Raw genomic sequence first — 20,746 nt, 5'->3', positions numbered from 1 at the left:
TACCATTTTAAGTATTTCTGTATGAGATATCATAGCAGAAGAAGATAAAGCAAAGTACACAAAATAAGCAACATATTTAAATACCTTATAACATCTATTTTATTTGTAGCTTGTAACGAAAAGGTTTGGGCAAGAAATAAAGCTTTCAAATGTGCAAAATTCCAAACTAAAAAGATATCAAATCTTAAAAACCCCTGTTAGGCCTATAGAAAGTAATTTTAAGGAAATTTCACTATCAAAACTGCTGATGCTGTCGGTACTTTCAACTACACAGTGACACCCTCATAGAAAACTGATTCTGACTAAAGTTTATGATACATTTTTCACACTCCTGTTCACTTCTAACCACTATTGGTATACACATGAGGACAAGTACTTTGTCTCAGAAAAGTTCTATCTATCATCTTAATTCTCCCCTGACAAAATACATCCCACAGCACTGTCACTCCATAAGAATTTTCAAAGTAACCATTAGGGAGATAAATAATGAGGAAATTGACTTGTTACAGAACGTAAGTCCTTAAAGTCAGTATTTATGAACTGTTTCCTGCCCACAAATTGGATGCTTATCATCTTCTTGGGGAATACATAAAAAGAACTTTTACTTCCTGGATAAACAAGGCAGAATCACTTAAAAAACCTAAAAATCACCAACTTATTTTTATCAGGCCTCTCACAGGTACTGTTGGATCTTTCCAAATCCTTCCTATTGGCACTTTCATTTTCTCTTACAAATTATTCTTCTACTATAAACTTGTCACATACATAAGAACAGATTTTAAGACCTAAACAAACAAAAGAAGTGCAGCTAGGCCCAGGAAACATTGTACGCTTTTACATTTGCTTTTCAGAGACATCAAGCGCTAGAGAATTTTTTCCCTTTTTCCTAAAAATATTATTGCCCTGTACATACCATATGTTGAAGAACTTTTCTCTTCGAGTTTTCCTTTTCTTTCCATTCTTGCTGCACCTGCAAATTGAAGACCAATTTACGACGTAAGTGCAGTGTCTGGCTGATGACCCAATTTCTCATAAAAGCCATTAGACCGGAAAAAGTCCTAATGGTACATCATAAGAAGAGACATACATACAATAAAATTATCTTTTAACGTCACTTTACGATTATTTTTATTGTCTAAAGCACTGGAAACAAAAAGTATTGTAGTTTACCAACTTCTGAATGCTTGTCCTTCTCAATCACGTTCTTTAATATTTTCTCCTTCAGACTCTCAAAACATTTCTCCTTTACGGGCACAGAGCACTGTGTCTCTGTCCCTTCAGAGCTCACTGATGTGGAAGACCTCTTTTTTTTACTATTCCCTTTGGGTAACTTTAGACTATTGGTTAAAGGCATTTCCAGATGCAAGGCATGTACATGGGACGAGGGCGCTGAAAACAAGAAGACACATTTACTAGGCATTCCACACAGATTGCAGTCAGACCACTGGCTGGGTCAGATCACTCAGATGTCAAATATTGGTAATAATATCATCACACTTAACATACAAATACTGCCTATGAAATAGGCAAATACTGCATATGAATGCCTGGGACTTGGCCTTACATCCAAGGCAATACGTGCCACAGAAGGTTTGTTTTGGAATTTGCACTCATTTTAAACTACTTGCACTGTTCAAAGTGTACTTCTGCTGCTACTTTTAAGCCCTTTTGTTTCCTTTTTATTTCACTGTAATGAAAACCCACCTCAACAGTAAGGGTTAAACGTGCTGCCATTTTCAGTATCATTTAAGTTCATGTTCCTTTATCTGAACAAAAAAATCTAAGCTCTGGTACAACACTTTTAGTGCTATGTATAAAATTTACACTTCTGCTTATTGCACTTTTAATTGATTTTAATAATACTTAAAACATACAGTGTCTTTCACGTGTATATTTAACCCACATTTGAATTACTTGCAAAATATTGAGAATTTGTCAGAATTCATCACCATATACTGACAATTCTTATCTGCACTATTCAGAAAAGTTTATTCAGCGAAATATTTAGGTGGTTTTTAATCTTTATCTGATCTAAATTAGGAAATAACATGGCAAAAAAACCTTCAAATTCTAATTTTCATTGCTCATATTTATAATCAAACTAGAATTGAAGTTAAACAACATTACTGAGGTCATTCAAAACCCTATTACTGTGTTCATCGATACTGTGAGAGCTTTAAGTTTCATTTAAATGTGATTAGGAAAGTCTTACTCAAACCATTGAGGACATTTCAGGACCAGGCTGAGGACATAGTTACAAAAATGCAGCTCTGCAAAGTCATAAGGGCATCAGGCTTTTCATTGCAAGCTGTAAACACTTGGAGGTATCAGTCACCTATGGAGTCTCTCAACAAAAGTATCAGCATCTGATGCTTCAGTGACATAGCATTTAAAAAAGCATTTAAAGAAGCAGTGTCAAAATAATTTAGTAAATTCATCAGTCATAAAAGGATTCTGGGAAAAGGCAACAACGTCTCAGGGCTGACTCTGTAAGGCAGCCTTCCAAGCTTGGACAGCCCAACCCAATTCTACCACAACACAACACACACATTACACAAAACTTACTCCAGCTCCTAAGCAGCCAGAAGCAGCTGCTCAGTTGAGTGTGTTGGCTTCTAACACAAGACAACTGCACAACCACAGCTGAGGCCATCTGAGCCTTTTCACTACCTCAAATCAACCATCTCGATCCTGCCTCTACCTGTATTTCAAGTAAACTAGGCTTGCTGGAACACTTATCGACACAAAACACTATCCAAATTATTCCTTTCTTGGGTTTCCTAATTAACGTTTGTCTGTTACAGGACTGAACTGCATTGCCATCTGTGGAGCACTGAGTATATTTTAGCACCTCGGTAAAACAAAAAAAGTGACACTTCTCCACATCATCATGCTATCAACGTCTTGTCTCGTTTCTACAAAGGGCACAAAAGGATCACCCAAATGCACATGATTTGGTTAGGTCGCTGCCACTTTGATGAAAAGATGTAAGAATACTCCACATCCAAACAGCCTGAAGAGAAATTTAGTCTCAGTATTAGGTGAATTAGTATTGAAACTTGATTATTCAGAAGAAAACCTGACTTCAGAGATTCAAACGTGCTCTGGTATTGATAGCTACAACACAACAAACTTCGGCATTTCAATTTTCAACACAAGTACATCTGACAAATTAGTCAGCTAGTTAATTAATAACTGTTTGAGGGAACATTTATGATGGGCAGAAATCTGCTGCAGTCACATGAATGTCCATCTCAATGGCAGACCTCTCCAGACTGACTTTCTATAGTAACCTGAAAAGAGAAATTACTATTATGCCTGCATATGCTTCAATGTTATTCTTGGCTTTTATTTTTGTTAATCAGGAATCATTCTAGATTGAGAATCCTAAATTGTCAAAACTTAAAGTGTTAAGGCTTGTAAAGTCTAATTATCCACCGTGCAATCACTATGCCTTACAAGTAACCATAAAATTAGACAAAGCAGACAATCACAGTCTGAAGGGCAAGTAACAAATACAGCAAGAAATATTAGTTTATAAGAAATATCCTTTAAGGAAATATTACTGTATACTTTTTAACTGTTACTTTTAATTGCAATTTTATTCATGCTGAGGAGTCTCGCCAGCCACCTCCCACACAGTGAAGCATGGGAGGTCTGCAATTAACACTCAGCAGAGAGAAAGATCCTTAGAGATTAGACTTGATAAACTACTGATTATGTCACTGTTCCAAGATCAATTTGATCACCAGAAGACTGATTTGAGATTAAAAATACACGCAAAGCACAGCAATTTTCAGTCTGCTTTGTGATACGTTTCCATTGCTGCCTCTCCTGGTCTGGCAGAGTGAAGTGACACAAGCCCAGCCCGTGTGAGCACAGCCCCAGAACGGGATGAACAAGCGCAGCAGCACAGAAGGGCTTTTAGTGCTGCTTATTTCAATGCAGCAAATTAAATAAATTTTAGCAACGCGAAGTGACTTATTTTGTGGCATGATATTCCATTCCACAGCTTTCAATGTTTCACTTTTCCTAATAACAGAAATGTCATCATCTGTGTTAATATACAACTTAAATCATAACCTGACCAGCATGATTCATGGTTCTATCAGCATTAATTTTGAGTTTTGAATTTCCAGGGCCTATGATAAATTTTATCTCTAAATCCACTTTAAATACATATTAAAGATTAATATCAGATCCTGCACAAAACGATCCCTTTAGGAAGGATGAGGACATGAAAGGATTTTACTTGCCTTCAGCCACCTACTCCAGGAATCAGCTGGGAACCTCAGGGCAGAGATTAGAAGTGCAAACATTCAAATTAGGGAGCAGCCTGACTGCCAACAGACGCTTGGAGTAAAACAACTCCCAAGTGACAACAACTTTAGCTCACTAGAGTCCAAATACCTCTTAAAAGCAGGGTAACCAACAACACTGGCAGGAGTTTTTTAAAAAACAACTGATCTAGTTTTCTGAAAATGTGGTACATCAGCCATTTCTCATTCCTTCTGCAGTGAACTGTTATCAATACAATTATGTAAAAGTATACAATGTTCTTTTCTTTTAGCAAAGTGCAAATTTTTCCCATACAGTTAACCTAATGTTACCCTACCAGCAAAATCATCTAGGCTGAGCTACAACAGGAAATAACAGCTAATGATAACATTGTTATATTATTATTATAAATGTGCTATTAATAGTTATATTAGAAAATCATAGAATCAAATGTAACAAGGATTCTTAGTTATGTGTGTACGATATCAAGGGATCACAAGTAGGGCCATACGCCAGTTTCAGCAAAGCAGCACCTCTGCTCAGTAATTAACTGGTAGTGTACCAATGCAATATATTAAATTACACTTGGGCAGGCAGCTGTTCCTACATAATCTGAATTCACTGTGCTCAGTGATTTCAAGCTTCAATAGGAATGAGAAAGGAGAGCTCTGACCACCGCTCCTTTATATATTAGTCTGCCATTATTAAAACAGGCTCATTAGAAAAGGAAAAGCAGTGACAAATAGAGTGGATTCTATTCATTTTCCTGAAACTCACAAGAATTTGGTGTCATTATGTCTGCTTAAGTAACACGACTTGAGAAACTATGCTATTTCAAAAGTAAAATGATGTCATCTAAAGCAGAGAACACAATAAAAACTATTCAACAGTGTAAAGTAACTCCAGAGGTTTCAAACCTGAACTTGAAAGCTACATTTTTCTCTGAGGAGACAATTTTTGACGGAGTTCAAAGCCTGAGATGAACCCAAAACCCAAACTGAAGTTACAGAGCCCTAGAGATACTACTGACATAGGCAAGGAGCTCCAAAACTTACTATGAAATACCAGAATTAAAGTTTAGCTTAGATTAGTCTTTCAGCCCACAAAGCTCAAGCAGTTGCTGGGCTGCTTAATTCTGAACACTTCTACCGTTCGGACAAAAAGCCAGTGTGAAAGCTCAAGACAGTTCTGCTGATTGTGTGGAGGACAACTGTAACATGTGAAAATTAGGAACCATAACATCGGTGTGCCCAGAAGGCAAAAACCCAGAAGAAAAAAAACATAGCTGCTACATCAGTTCATTAAAAGCTTGTAACTCTTACAAATATGTAGGTTGAAAAAAGCTTTACATACAGTATAAACTGTATCCTCCAGCACAGGTTACAAGTGCTTCCACTTTCCCATTCTGGACTCATGTAGTAACACCCGGTAATTTTGTCGGGAAATTACTTTCCCTGATACAAAGTGTGTGCAAATGTCAAATATTTGAGTCCTAAATAAAGGTGGCTATAACTGAAATACATTATTTCTGTAACTGGACTCAGCTGTGGCCAAAGGCCAAGACTCAGCTCAACAAATGAACAGGTACAAGGGTACTTGTGGATGCTGGGTTTGGAACCAGCTCACTCAAACCCCAAACCAGTCCCATGACGGAAGCAGGCAACAAAATAAATACCCGTCAGCATTATCGACTACACACTAAGTGATCCAGAAAACATATCAGAAAAGCCAGAAGTTAAATTCCTAGTAAGCGAAGAGAGTTCTAATAAATAAGAAACAGATGGCAGGTGAAAGCTGTTGGTTTTTTTTACGATCTTGTTCTCTGTGTGGGCAACTACACTCCCAAATGCATTTCTCTTGGTGGCAGAAGACATGAGATAAAAGGACTTTTACAGAAGTAATTTTCCCAGGAATCTGTGATTCTACTGCTATGCAATGTATCAAAGGTAAATGAAGACTGTCAGATGGTTTCACTTGAGAAATTAAGTAATATTTCTAAAAGCTTAAGTGTCAGCTCATTAGAAATTCCCATTGCCCTTATTTTGTCAAATTAGAGATGTTTTTGTGTTTTGAGAAAGGATAAAGACAATAGTCTATTTTAATTTAAGCAATTTTGATCCAAGAATCCTACCCAGCTTTTGCTAAGTCAGATTAAATAGCAATGCTACAACTCGATGAAGTGATTACCTTGCACTGTCAGCGGGAACACGTGTGGGCAGACACCCTAGAAGGGGCTGTACACACTAAACAAAACGCTTCATTGCCCTGTTGAGCACTGCTCCTATACTATCAGCTTATGCAAAGTTGTTACTTTTTTTCCTTCCCACTAAACAAGACTAAGTTGCAGTTTGAGTGTCATAATTACCTACTTTAAGGTCGTGTTGTCCTCCCTTACTACTGATGTCCCTTACTAAGAACTTCCCCAGCAGTGTACAATAATTTGATTTTTTTTCCACCTCTTACTTTATTGAATAATTTTCTCATTCAACAACACAAAAGGCAATGAAACTTCAACAAAAAAAAGAAGGCTTGTGAGAGAATTACTTCTTTGAAGCCAATTAAAAATGGTATGATACCCACCCACATAAGAGACTAATTTATGAAAAAAGCATATGGACACCTAACATACACTGGATGAAAACCACCCACTTTCAGGGTCTGCAACCACTATGTAAATCCTTCCCTAAAACCCTTAATTGGCTCCATCAAAGTGATTCATTTAAATCACAGTAGCCAGTAAACTGTTACAAAATGAGAGGCAGCACAGAGCTCCAGTACAGGGCTCCATGTTAACTGTGAGGATGAACCAAGTCTATGTAAGTTATAGAGGTTTTTTCAGAAATATTTTCAAGTAATCTTTCACTGCAAGCAAATGACAAAATTTCCACTGCAAGCAGAAGGTAGAAGAATGTTGACTGCCTCTGAACATGCTGCTATGTTTAAAAGCCAAAGCCACAAGATAAATAAGTACATCTAAGCTTAGTATATATTAGTATGTTAGTAAACAACCTCATTAGTTACAAGTTTTAACAACATAAAATATTTTTTAAATACTGGGTTTTTTTTATATTCCACGCTCTCAAATCTTCCTTAAAGTGTGTTAGAAAAAGTGCTAATGCAGCTCGAAGCCAGTGGAAGATGAAGAATATGCAGATGGATGGACACCAGAAAGAGTGGTACATTTGTGAGTGTGCAGAAAGGAAAAATAAGAAGGATCCCCTCTTTTTGTGTGACTGAATACATAGCACGTTTTAACCCTACAACTATAAACCTAACTGGTTGTATACTGAATCTCTTTACCTGACGCTGTTGTAGCTACTCTTCCATCAGTTACTGCTTTGGAAGAAAGATATGTAATCATCTGAATATCTTCCTTGTCTTTACTGGGATATTCATTACGGAAAGTGGATTCAGCGGATAATAGTGCTGTAACTTCCGAACTACGGCTTAAATCAAGAGGGAGACACGGTCCACGCTTCTCAAGTGACATATGAGCAACATCAGGTACTACATAAAAGAAAAAATGTAATATTAAAAAAGATGCATAGGTCCAACACACAACAGTTTGGATTGCAGCGTTACATAACATAGGAACAGCATACAGCTTTAGCTACAGTAAGTCAAAACATCCCATTAGATGAACACCGTGAAAGGTCTAATCTTTATGATTCAATTTCTCTTGGGCAGTTCTTTATTAGATTAAGATACATTACCCTCCAATTTTGATGACTGCTGGTTTTGACCACTGATGGAGAACACTTTTCCATCAGTAACTGAAGAGGGAGAAGAAACTTTTTCTACAGAATCATCAGGCAAGGAGCAAGTGGCTAAACGCTGTGATCTTCTCCTCCGTTGGCTATGTTTGTAGGATCTAGGGGAATTCACTGGCTGTGATGGACCTAAAAAGAGATCTTTCAATGTTCATGAAGCAGAGAGATATACCATCATCTTACCGCAGTATCTGAGATCTAAAGATGGGGAGTGCTATAAATAGCTCTCATTTGCAACGCTGGTAATCACAGCAGAAATGGTAAAAGTAATTAAAAGCTGTAACTGCCAGGAGCAAAATGCTCATGATACGATTCTGCTTTTTGCTTATTATACATTAGGGCATCTACTTCCCCACTGATAAAGGCTGTTGTTTTAGGCAAACAGTGCACTTACAGTAAGCAACCCCCCACATAACCCATAAGAGTAGGCTACTTAGAATGGAAGGGGGCAATAGGATCTAACAGCAAACAGAACAAATGACCACAGTTAAAGATTTAAAAAGTCATGGATAGTGGTAACATACAACTTAACAAAAATAAACCAAAACAGTGGTTAATTTTATATCCCACCTCCCATCTTCTGCTATCAATACTCCAACTGTGTTTCAAACGCACACAGCCAATGCGTGGCACAGTAAGGAGGCTCAAGAACCTCATACTTAAAAAAGAGAAAAACACAACCAAACAGGGAGGGACACGGACAGACAACTGATATAGGTTAACATAGGCCTGATTCATTAAAAACAAAAATTACACCTCTTCAATTTCACCCAGTTGCACAAATTTTTCCCATAGAAAAACACTTAAGTCATCAATACACTGTAAATCACTGTTCTCTCCTTTTCTTAAGTGGTTTTTAGAGTCAAAGATGTACAGATTTTAAAATAAAGACAGCAAAAATGAATTTCCATTAGAGGCAGTAAAGACTTGGGAGCCAAAGATTAAAAGACCACATTAAAAATTTCTAAGCTACTTAGTAACCAATTTTTCAATTAGCTAATTTAGCTTTAATCCAAAGTAGAAACATGCTCAAGGAAAACTACTTACCAGTATTCTAGGGGTGGGGAGGGAAAGCGTATTACAACATAGATGACTGCTAATGTTTTGTGGGGACAAAGTACAACTTATACCAACGTGTCCTGAACAAACAAAGACAGCTGAATTTGTACCCCTCCCTCTCCCATTCATTTAATGAGAAAAGATTAAAAGAAACTTATCTCCTTAGGGGAAAAATAAAATAAGGGGACACATGATACAGATATAGTCCTACCTCCTCAATCACTATTCTAAAACTGAAACAAAAATGTAGCTTTTGACTTACTGGAACCAGGATTTATTTTAACTCTTGGCCTCATCATTTAATTTTCTTCACGGAACAAAGAGCCTGACCCTAAGCAACACTAAAAACTTTGTAACATATATTAAAAAAAATATTTACAGAAATCAGCATATTCAAGGATGAAGCATTAACTTTTCCCTGTTCTTCCAACCACCACTATTTTGGTACTTTGCAAATCAGTTACACAGGTTAAGAAGTTGAAAACCTCTGGTATTTTTCTGAGAAACACGATTTTTTAATATTTCCCCACCACAGATCTTGAACCCATCTTCTCTTTCACATGATATTTGGAGGAAATATCACATAAGCTGAAGGATGCCCCAGGCAACAGGTACAGCACATCAGCCTGCTGAAGGCAGAAAGGTCCCCAACCAAGGTGTACGGCTTTTCTTTTTAATGAATCAGGCCCCTTTGGAAAAGAGGTTTGATCTTTCCTGTACCACTGTTAATACTAACGGGGAGATTTAAGCTGGAGGAACAGCCAACCATTAAAAGCCATGACTCTATAAAAATCAATGTATTATTTAAAGGTATTCTTTCCGGTAGAGTAATTCATATACCTTATTATGTGACTTGACTTTTAAAATACTGAGCTGCCCCTAATTTTCCCGCTTGGACCTTTTATTTAAAGTAGATTCATTTTTCAAAGCAATAGCCACTTACAACCAAAGAAAATTTCTGCATATGTCTTATAAGTAATTACGGTATTTTTTTTTAAAATGTCTGTGCTCACTAGTTTTATTTATCACAGAAGAAGGAAGCTGAGAGACCAGCGTCAAATCCTCGACTTGTATTAATTCTGGGGAAAGTGGTGATTTAGGGGGCTTTATACACCCAGAAGAATCTCCAGATTCTTGTTTGCATTTCTTGCTGCGAGCCTTTCCTGAAGACAAAGTTGAGGATAACAGTGCAGGTTTCTGAATGTTGGCAGAACTGCTAATATCAGCTTCATTTTTTTTCTGACTTTGTGGTTTAGGTGAAATCTCCTGAATAAATAATAAAAAATTGATACTTTTATTTCAGTTTCTTCGCTGTAGTTCTCGTATTCTATTTTGATCTTTTTAAAAGCAACTTTAGTATTCAAAACACATTTTAAAGCAACAATATTTTCAGTACAAATGAAAACTACTTAAAATTCATCACATTAAACTTTTTTTAAAGGAGCACTATCAATTGTTTTCAGTATTCAGAACACTTTATTTTCTTGTTATTTGAAATACTTGCAAAAAGCCTGAAAATTTTTCTTCTATTCCCATTTTAAAAATTCACCAAGTCTTTTTAGGTTCTGTCTTTCACCTTCAGTGAACCAGGACTGTCAGTGCTGTATCAAAGTATAACTTGGAGAACGCTTGTTATGAGCTAGAATACATGCACTGATCTATAATCCTTGAATATCTCAAATTCTCCTTGAACTCCAACAGGCTTTTACATGGCTATGAGCAAGAAATCCTTGTTCAGAGGACAGCAGTTCTAAAAGAAAGTTGCTGTGATTTTCCCATCACAGACATTCCCCTGACCATAGCAAATAAAATTAAATTAAATTAAAAAATAAAAAGGAAATTTAGAAAGTTCCTCAGGAGAACTTTTTTTACCATGAATTCCATTAGAAGAACCTGAAAAAGTTGATAATGCTCCTTTAAGGAGTGTCTGAAAACAGTAAAAACTTTCCAAATACTGAACACACTCTCACACAACCCCTTCCAGTGCTGGGAGTCTGGATTTCACCATATTATATGCTTGTGCAAACACATGAAGAAATCACAACTTCTAGCACCAGAGGGTTAAATAGATTGCTAACTGTCAGGAAAAACGAGCAGATATGAGTTAAAACAGTTTTTGAAGAAAGGAAAATAATCAACATATCCAATTTCATCAATTTTCATCCTTCTTAGCACAGACACTGAAGTATTAGTTTTAGACAATTAGCATGCACTGACAGACATCAGCATTTTAGAGTTTTAAGTGGAAGGAAGTTCTTCCTACTTCACTGAAAAAACTGTGCTTGTGTTACAACTTGGCCAAGAACGGCAAACTACAACACCTGAACACCATTTCTGAAACCTGTCCCCTCTCTTGGCCCAGCACCATCTGATAACACCGTAACTAACAAAGCAGAGAGGTATTTCAAGAACACGTGCTTCACTTAATCAAAATTAAAAACATCACACCTCTGATGATTTGTGAGTATTACGTGGTTTAGTTATAAATTACGATTTTATTTTCCACTGGAACTTTCCATGCTCCAATGGAAAAAAAAAAGGCAAAATAATAAAACACTCTGCATTTGCAAAAGGGCACCCCTGAATGCTACTTGAAAAGCTTGCTGGAAGTATCACGTAATGATCCGATGCAAAACATCCCATACAGCAGACATCAGTTCTACCTTGAATAACTCAATTACACATGTGCTAAGTGCAGTTTATTTGTTTAAATAAAATATTCCATGAACTGTAGAGCATACCTATGCTGGTTATGAGAGGTATTACCAGAAATTAATTAGAGTCGTAACTTGTAAATAAACAATTTTATTGTTCATCTTCACAGATGTGAAAGACATTACTACAGCATCCATTACTTTCAAATTACAAAGTTATTTAAACAAGATTAAAAAAATTAAATTAATATTCTGATAAGGTGCTTAACTTCTTAACAGGACAAATTAACATTAAAAACCTTAATGACTTAATGTTATTCATCTAATCAGGTCTTGGTCAAAAGGAAATATAACATGACATACCCTAATACAGTTAAATAAACTACTGTATGTGCAACTAATAGTCTGAGGTTTTGGGTTTAAGACAACTGTAAACTAAAAATATATAAATATAAATAAAATAAAACTTCCATCAACAAAGTCAGTTTCTGGCTATTGGCCTGAATACTTCTATCATGTTCTGTATCACATTATTAAAAAAACCTACAAGATACTTTACCCATTCAACTTTATAGCAGTAGCAGACAAAACCTCTAAGAAATGTCAGCTTCGCTATTGGAAAACCTTTTGGGGAGGTTTATAACTCGGCCATTTTAATTTGAATTTGGGCAGGAACTTGGTGAAAACAGCTTTGAGCTCAAAAATTCTCCTCCTCACGGTTAATCTTTAAATGTTTGTGAGGTTTCTGGTTTTAGGTAGAAGAGAAGGAATAGGACAATTTGGGATTTTAGATGCCTCTTTAAAGGAGCTTAACTAGCGTTTCCAAAAATGAGGTTTTTCAGACCATTAGCATGTAAACAGTGACAGAGACATCTTTTTTCATAGCAATAAAACAGAAATAGCCGAGTTACTAAGTCTAAGAAGTAACAAAAAGTTGTTAGTAAATATGCACTGTAGTTTATACTGTTGCATACACAGTCTATGTAAACCACAAAGTCCCATTCACCGTAATGGGATTCTGCATGGTAAGATTTACATTGTAATGATTCTTCCAAAAACAACATGCTGTAAGCCATTTCACAGTTTTTTGCACATTGAAAATATCACACACAGTAGCAATAAAATCATAGCATCTTTAATATGCAAAAATTTGAGAAATGGAAGGTCATGTCAATACATTGTAAACCTTTATGCAAAACAGCAGTCAATGCATTGACACCGTAGGGGCTCAGTCAGCCGTTACAGTGACAGCATTAAAAACAAAGTCATGTTCCACTGACAACACTCGCATCCAATGCGGTGTCAATGGAAAAACCACAGCAATGCAATTATATATCAGCTCTAAAGAACCAGTACAACCAAAATGTCAAATAAAGTTTGGGGTAGGGACTGTTCATAGAGTGTGCCGGGGCTTAAGAACAGAAGTGCTCTTTTAAGAATTGCAGGCAGCAAGGCTATTTTCTTCAAATGCTGCTGTTAAAGAAGAATGAAAATGAATACAAAAAAGCTGTATTAAAACTACATTAAGGCTCTGATTTAAATCATTGGAAAACAAGGATGTCCTGAATCAAGACTACTCTTCATCCTTAGCTTACTTCATCGTGCTCGGGCACTCAGCCCTTTTAATATGCGCGATAATGCACAACTCGGAGTCAAGCAATGCCTGAACACAGTGGAATAAGCCAAAGAGAAAACGGCAGCCATCAAGTTCTGCAAATATGCAGGTTTAAAAATCAGACCCTTAACATTATTTAAAAGTTTCTTTTTTGTATTTATTAAAATACACACCCTTGCAAAATGTATGGCTCATTGAACGATTCAGAAAACACATACAAGCCTACAACACCAAATTCTTACAATATAAAAGAAACTTCTTTCAAAAGAAGTTCTACTTGATGTCAAAAAACCCTGTTTCAAACACAAATCCAATTTGTGTAAGGGCCTTTTCCTAAGCCAGTCATGGTCACGGCTCCAGCTCTAAGACTGGACCTTGGGACACTGGTCTCCTCACATTTGTTGCATGGAGACTGCATTTTTCTTTGTTTTCCGTTAGTTTTCTAACACAAAAGCTCATTACTGAAATTCAAGTCAACACTGTTTAGAGACAATTAAATTCCATCGTTCTGGCTCTGCCAGAAATGTAAACATAAGATCAATTTTCAGTTCCCTATTATATCTGAAGGGGCAAATTTTAATGTTGTAGGTACTACATCTCCATGGCACACTCCAGTGGGAACCTTGCAAAAGAATCAAACTCTACCATTTCATACCTGCTCCAGGACTGGAGCTGTTTCTTTGTTGCCTTCCTTTTTTTCAGCACCATCCGCAACAACAGCTTTGGATGCCAATAAACCTTAGAAGAAAAATTGCAGAGATTTTTAAGTTAGCAAGTTAGCAGCTTGCAACTGGATTTGCGGAAAACAAAGCAAAACAGTAATACATGAAATATGAACTGCTTATATCTACAGTATAATTCTCCCTGAAGCAGCTCCACACAAAGCTGAACACTTCAATTAGAAGAAACAAAAAGTTAAAGGACATTCCCATGATAGCGTACTTTTACAAGAGGCACTTCTCCAGCATTTCCATTAACAAGATAAAAATCAAATTATCAATTGTAAAATAACGCCTCACTACTCTTTTAAAGCCCAAGCACTTTAAATTTTGAGACATCAATGCTATTTAGAAACCTTTTCTACCCCTCCTCTTTCCAGTCTTTAAGAAATTCTCATTGGAATTTGTATGACTACTTCTTCACTCTAACACAAGCAAACCTTTCTTAGAATAGAACAAGGGATTTAATTTCCAAATGAATATTCTTAGCAGTGGAGCTCCCAAATTACCTCAATACTAAGATCATATTGGGAGCAAATATATCAGAATATGTCACTTCATTCATGAACATACAGTATCACTACTATAAAAAAAAAAAACCTGTGAAAGACAAGGCAACATAAATACGAGGAAGTTTTTTGTTGGCTAAGCATATAGCAAATGCTTCAGTTCTGATTCACATAATAACTTCAAATACTGAAGTATGCAAAGAAAGAAAAAGGTCTATAAGACAAAACAGAACTGATAAAACCCAAAAACCCCACAGATCTGAATAGAAGTTACAATGATAATCTCTGGGAATGTCTGTGTTGGGGTGGAGAGTTTAACTCCTCAAAAATAACTTGAGCTGACAGATCCACAGGAAATTCCTGTTGCATTCCATAAAAAAATCAGATATGCTCAATATTAATTTACAGTGCACAATGCCCAAGAAATTATAAATTAGTGAAGCCTGGGCCTCTCAGGAAGCGTTTAGGACATTTAAAAAAAATGCACACAAAAAAACTCCAGTGTCGTATTTTGCAAGAGAGTTCTCATATTTCAGCATTTCACAATAAATATTAGGTGCTTTTTGTGCTTTCTTCATTTATATTTTATGCTAAATTAAGTTGTGCTTCCGTGTACTGGAAAGTACTTATGTTTTAAATAAACTTTTTCAGACCATCATGTCCATAACAAGAGGTGTAAAAGAAGTGATCCTACAGATAGTTTAATCGGAAAGCAGAAAACTTACTTAGTCCTGTCATATTAATGCAAATAAAATTCTGAGGTATTTAATTCTGCATTAGGCTTCACAAAAGATTTTTATTTCATGAACCTAAATAAACCCCTGTGACTCAGATTATCCTGTCTAAATGAAGTTGCAAAATCAGCAATGTTCTTTATATTGACTTTATAATGTTCTTTATAATGTTGACCTTATAATGTTATAATGACTTTATATTGTTCTTTATAGTGCATCTACAATGAAAAGCAGAAAATAATTCTCAAAATTAAGTGAAGTACAATTTTGAATACTAAACAAGCTACAGTCTATAAGGCAACTTTTGTGGTTCTACAAAGAAGTTGTGGATGCCCCCTCCCTGGCAGTGTTCAAGGTCAGCCTGGACGGGGCTTTGAACAGCCTGGTCTGGTGGGAGGTGTCCCTGCCCATGGCAGGGGTTGGACTGGATGAGCTTTAAGGACCCTTCCAACCCAAACCATTCCATGACTTTCATTTCTAGCTAGATGCTCAGTGCTCAGAAAGTAAACCCATGAAATGAACCTAGATTCTGGCAGGCTTGCAAGTACATAACTACTCTTATTTCCCTCCTCTCTACCCCATTAAGTGTCTTTCTAACCAATTACAAAGACAAAGGAATTCCACAAGCTACTACAGCAGCAGGACCACAGGTTCACCATCCCCACATAAATAAAAGCAAGAGGTGGCACAGTGAACCTGACCTGTTCTGCAAGCTTGCTGCAGGTGTTATCTGTTCTTTTAGGTATCAACACTGCAGCAGGAGCTGGAAACAGGCATTCCAACAGATGCAAAAATTAACTGGAAGAAGACATTAGCACATGCTTAGCAAGAGACATCTTTCAACTTCAGGAAATGTCATTTCCCCCAGGAGTGGTAGAAGATAAAGGAGCAAAGGAAGCAACTTCATGTTGTTGACTGGTGAGCAAAGAGCACCAGAGGCAGCTGTGGCTCTTGTAGCAGACAAGGAGAAGCTTCTGCAATGAACACCAAATGCTGAAGTGAAATCCAGAAGAGCATTCCCTTCAGACAACCTCGTACAACCACATCATCTGCTCTGTTTCCCCAGTACAGCCATAAAACACATCATAAATGAATGTTTTCTTAATAGCTACAATGCTTTATGATTATTTTGCCATTCTGATGGGTACACCAGCATGATTCCCAATCTTCCTTCAAATCTAAAAACTCATGCGGGAGACACAAATAATTCCCAAGTATTTCAAGCATGAGAAATAAGCACATGGCAGGAGAAAGTTTGATCAACAGCAGTTACATTTTCAAAATACTCCATTATATGCATCAATAAAAACCCTACTACAGTGTAAGTTGCATAAATGTGTTAATTTGAGAACAGTTTCAGACAAATTACATCTCATAATTAAAGGATTAATTCACTTTCACTGAACAGTATCATGTTCTGTTAGTGGAGTATGCTGTCAGGGAGGGAGAAACAGAGAGAGACACACTGTTTTTAGAATTATAAGAAGTCAACGACTGTTATGATGATTATGTTATTGTGTTTTCTCATTATTCAGTTCAGTCTACATGGCCCATCTGACTGCTATTATTCTGACAAAACTCCTTAGGAGAGAACACTCTTGACAAGCACAGAAAAATATAATTTCTAGAGCTACAGGTATTTCAGCTGGTTTTGGTATCTAACTGCTATTGGAATGAAATAACAGTGCTCTGTAAATATATATCACTAGTATAGATCTTCTACTGTTCAGGGCAGCAATTAAATTTGTATTTAACTGAGGGTGTATGCAGTATGGGCAAAGGAAAGTAGAAATGAGGCTGATAAATCAGACATCTGTTAACTAAACTCAGTACCAAACAAGCAGCCTTCCAGGAAAGAAACTCCTGGAGGTAAAATACGGGTTTTTTTAAAAGACTGCTTCCTTCACATCATGTTCCATACTGACCCATTTCATTTCAAGTACTGACTGAAAGACTGAAATGGAATGACACACATAAGAAAACTGACTAAACATCCTCCACTGCTGACCCACAAAAGGCTGGATCAGCCAAGACAAGTTTGAATAAAAGTCTCACCACACAGTTTAGTGAATGAGGTTATTTTTCACAGCATCATAGAAGGGTTTGGGTTGGAAAGAACCTTAAAGCTCATTCAGTCTAACCCCTGCCATGGGCAGAGACACCTCTCACCAGCCCAGGTTGCCCAAAGCTCTGTCCAACCTGGCCTTGAACACTTCCAGGGAGGGGGCATCCACAACTTCCCTGGGCAACCTGTGCCAGTGTCTCACCACCCTCACAGTAAAGAATTTCCTCCTACTATCCAGTTTAAACCTACTCTCTTCCAGTTTAAAACCATTCCTCCTTGTCCTATCACGTGCTCTGGTAAAAAAGTCCCTCCACAGCTTTCTTGTAGGCCCCCTTCAGGAACTGGAAGGCTGCAATAAGGTCTCCTCTGAGCCTTCTCTTCTCCAGGATGAACAGTCCCAACTCTCTCAGCTGGTCCTCGTAGGAGAGGTGCTCCAGCCCTCTGATCATCATCGTGGCCCTGCTCTGGACCTGCTCTAACAGCTCTATGTCCTTCTTATATTGGGGCCTCCAGAACTGGATGCAGTACTCCAGGTGGGGTCTCATGAGAGCAGAGTAGAGGGAGACAATCACCTTCCTGGCCCTGCTGGCCACACTTCTTTTGATGCAGCCCAGGATATGGGTGCTTTTCTGGGCTGTAAGCACACATTGTCAGCTCATGTTGAGTTTTTCTCATCAACCAACATCCCCAAGTCCTCCTCGGCACTGCTCTCCATCCGCTCTCCATTCAATTTGTATTTGTACTTGTGATTGCCACAACCTAGGGGCAGGACCTTGCACTTGGCCTTGTTGAACTTCACGAGGTTGGCATAGGCCCACCTCTCCAGCCTGTCCAGGTCCCTCTGGATGGCATCCTTTCCCTTCCGTGTGTCGACTGTGTCACTCAGCTTGGTGTCGTCAGCAAACTTGCTGAGAGTGCACTCAATCCCACTGTCCATGTCACCAACAAAGATGTTAAACAGCACTGGTCCCACTACTGATCCCTGAGGAACTCCACTCATCACTGTTCTCCACTTGGACATTGAGTTGTTGACCGCAACTCTGAGTGCGACCATCCAGGCAGTTCCTTATCCACCGAGTGGTCCATTCGTCGAGTCCGTGCCTCGCCAACTTGGAGAAGGACAGTGTCTAAATGCTTTGCACAACTCCAGGTCAGTGACACTTCTGTCTTACAGAAGTACGTAAGACTTTTTATATGAATGACTATACCCTATCTACTAAAAAAAACCAAAACAAAACCAAACCAAACAAAACAACAAAACCTTCACACAAACCATTATGTACTATAATAGTGAGTGGAACGCATTTCTACCCTTACCAGTCCAAGGGCTCCTCTCTTAAGGAGAGGACTTCACAACTTTTTTCCACCCAGCTTTTAAAGTGCATCTGGTACTTTTCCAGCACAGATACAAACACATTACCTCATCCTAAACACTGATTCAATCAAGGCTGGCAACACAATTTGCTTATTGGGAAGCACAAGGGAGGGAGATACAAATTGAAACAATTTTTTCACAGTTAAGTAAATTTCTATTAAGTTTTGGAATAAAATGCATTTTTTAACTTTTAAAGACAAGACAAACTATCTATTATTCCATTGTTGTATAAACATTCCTGTTGTATAAAATGTATTCTGTAGCTGTATACTTGTTTTCCATTAATACCTATGAAAAACCAATAGGGGATTAATGCCTTAGACACTGAAAAAAAACCCGTTTCAGATCTTCATTGCTTCAATTTGTAGCTAGGCTTGTACACTTTTAAGTGACATACTGTAAACTCTTTTCAGTAACAGTTTTACCTTATGACAAACTATGACAACACATTTAGTTTTTCCACAGCTAACAACAGCTTTAATGTGCAGTGTTATGTAACTCATGACCGTGTTACGAACTTGTACAAACCCCAAATTCACCCAATAATGGAGAAAATTGCGCAGCTGGAGCTAAAATATAAAGAAACTCATCAGTTCAAGATGGCTCCCTTCCTAAAAAACTAAGAAGACCAGGTCAAGCCTGAGACTATTCTCTGAACTTATGAGCTACATAGATTTCATTGCCATGTATAGATTCCTTTAAAATTCCAAACAAGTAAAAGACTGTAGTGAATATGTGCCCTATGAATGTCCTTCTACTTGACTTTAGTACCTTACATGTAATCATGTGTATTTTACTACATTGAAAAGGAAAAAAAGCCAACGACAAAAAGGTATTTTACCAGTGATCTTGTTAAGACGAGCTCTCTTTGCCTGAAATGAGTTGCCTAGATTACTTTTCCTCTTCTGTGATAATGTGCTCTCTGCCTGCACAAAGGCCATCTTTGGAACATCCACTACAGGAAATCCTACTTTTAAACAGAAGAGAAATCTAATAAACTCACATTTCATGAATACATAACACCCAAAATACTTAAATATTTCTGAGCTGCTATTAGAATACTGCAGTAAAGAAACTTTAACATTCTATTAAAATGAAAATTACTTTTTTTTAATCAACCCAGAAATGCTGACCTAACTAGATTTAACTGGTAAAAACTGTTTCTGAACTGATTAATGTTACGTATGATAACAGTTATCATAACTGCAAATGAGATCTCTTTCTCTAGAAATACTACATATTAATTCATTTCAAAATTAACACCAGGAATTCTACTCCGACACTCCACAAAAGCTTAATTTATCTGTCACAGAATTTGTTTTTACCAAATGTGTCACTAGATGTAGGCTCCTCTTCCTTTTTTTGGACTTCCTCCATGATTGTAGAGGTTGAGGTTTCTTCCTTTTTTGAAGGAACTTTTAGCCATTTTCTGTCCTCTTTATCTTTATTGCTGTTTGCGCTGGTTCTAGGTTTAGTTCCCGCTTTGTTCTTGGCTGCTGCTGCTGCAGCAGCTTTGACCAAAGCTATCCAATCCTCCAAAAAGGAAAAAAAAACAGTAAGTAAGTATTAAAAAGTGCCTGAGACTCAAATAGAAAATACTTAGAAACCCAGTGAAACTTCCATCTAGAAATATTTGAGCGGTTGAATTTATTTTAATGGCTACTACTCAAAGAGCGGTAAAATAAGTTTCCCAAATTACCTAAATAAACTGGAAGTATTATCAGTATGCCACACGGATAAAAAGCAAAAAGAAAAAACCTTCAAATACCAGTTTACAGAATTCTGCCTGCACACGTTCCCTGCTGCCTATCTTCTGTGTCAGAACTTCAGAAACCCAGGAGGCTCCCAAACCCAGAACACTGACTTTCCTCTTACCCTTCTTGCTGCGCAATACACCAATTCCATTGCTGCTCAAATTTAACTGTTACTCAAAACTACAATCAACTCAAAGCACGGTCCAACCGGGCG

General features: G+C 37.3%; 1 protein-coding gene across 1 annotated transcript in view; it reads right to left on the bottom strand.

The window, feature by feature from the left end:
- Nucleotides 1–20,746, bottom strand: part of PHF20L1 (PHD finger protein 20-like 1) — a 50,805-nt gene that overhangs the window by 14,225 nt on the left and 15,834 nt on the right. Inside the window, exons 5-11 of the mRNA XM_010185815.1 lie at nt 20,104–20,311; nt 19,620–19,745; nt 14,032–14,114; nt 10,121–10,373; nt 7,992–8,177; nt 7,579–7,785; nt 914–970 (exon numbers count right to left, since the gene is read on the bottom strand). Of these exons, the coding sequence (XP_010184117.1) occupies nt 914–970; nt 7,579–7,785; nt 7,992–8,177; nt 10,121–10,373; nt 14,032–14,114; nt 19,620–19,745; nt 20,104–20,311 (1,120 nt within the window). The remainder of the gene's footprint in view (nt 1–913; nt 971–7,578; nt 7,786–7,991; nt 8,178–10,120; nt 10,374–14,031; nt 14,115–19,619; nt 19,746–20,103; nt 20,312–20,746) is intronic.

This window comes from Mesitornis unicolor, unplaced genomic scaffold, assembly GCF_000695765.1.
Source record: "Mesitornis unicolor isolate BGI_N332 unplaced genomic scaffold, ASM69576v1 scaffold4486, whole genome shotgun sequence".
Lineage (NCBI taxonomy): Eukaryota > Metazoa > Chordata > Aves > Mesitornithiformes > Mesitornithidae > Mesitornis > Mesitornis unicolor.
The sequence above is the reverse complement of the archived record's forward strand: the minus strand, read 5'-3'. Positions and strand labels throughout refer to the sequence as shown.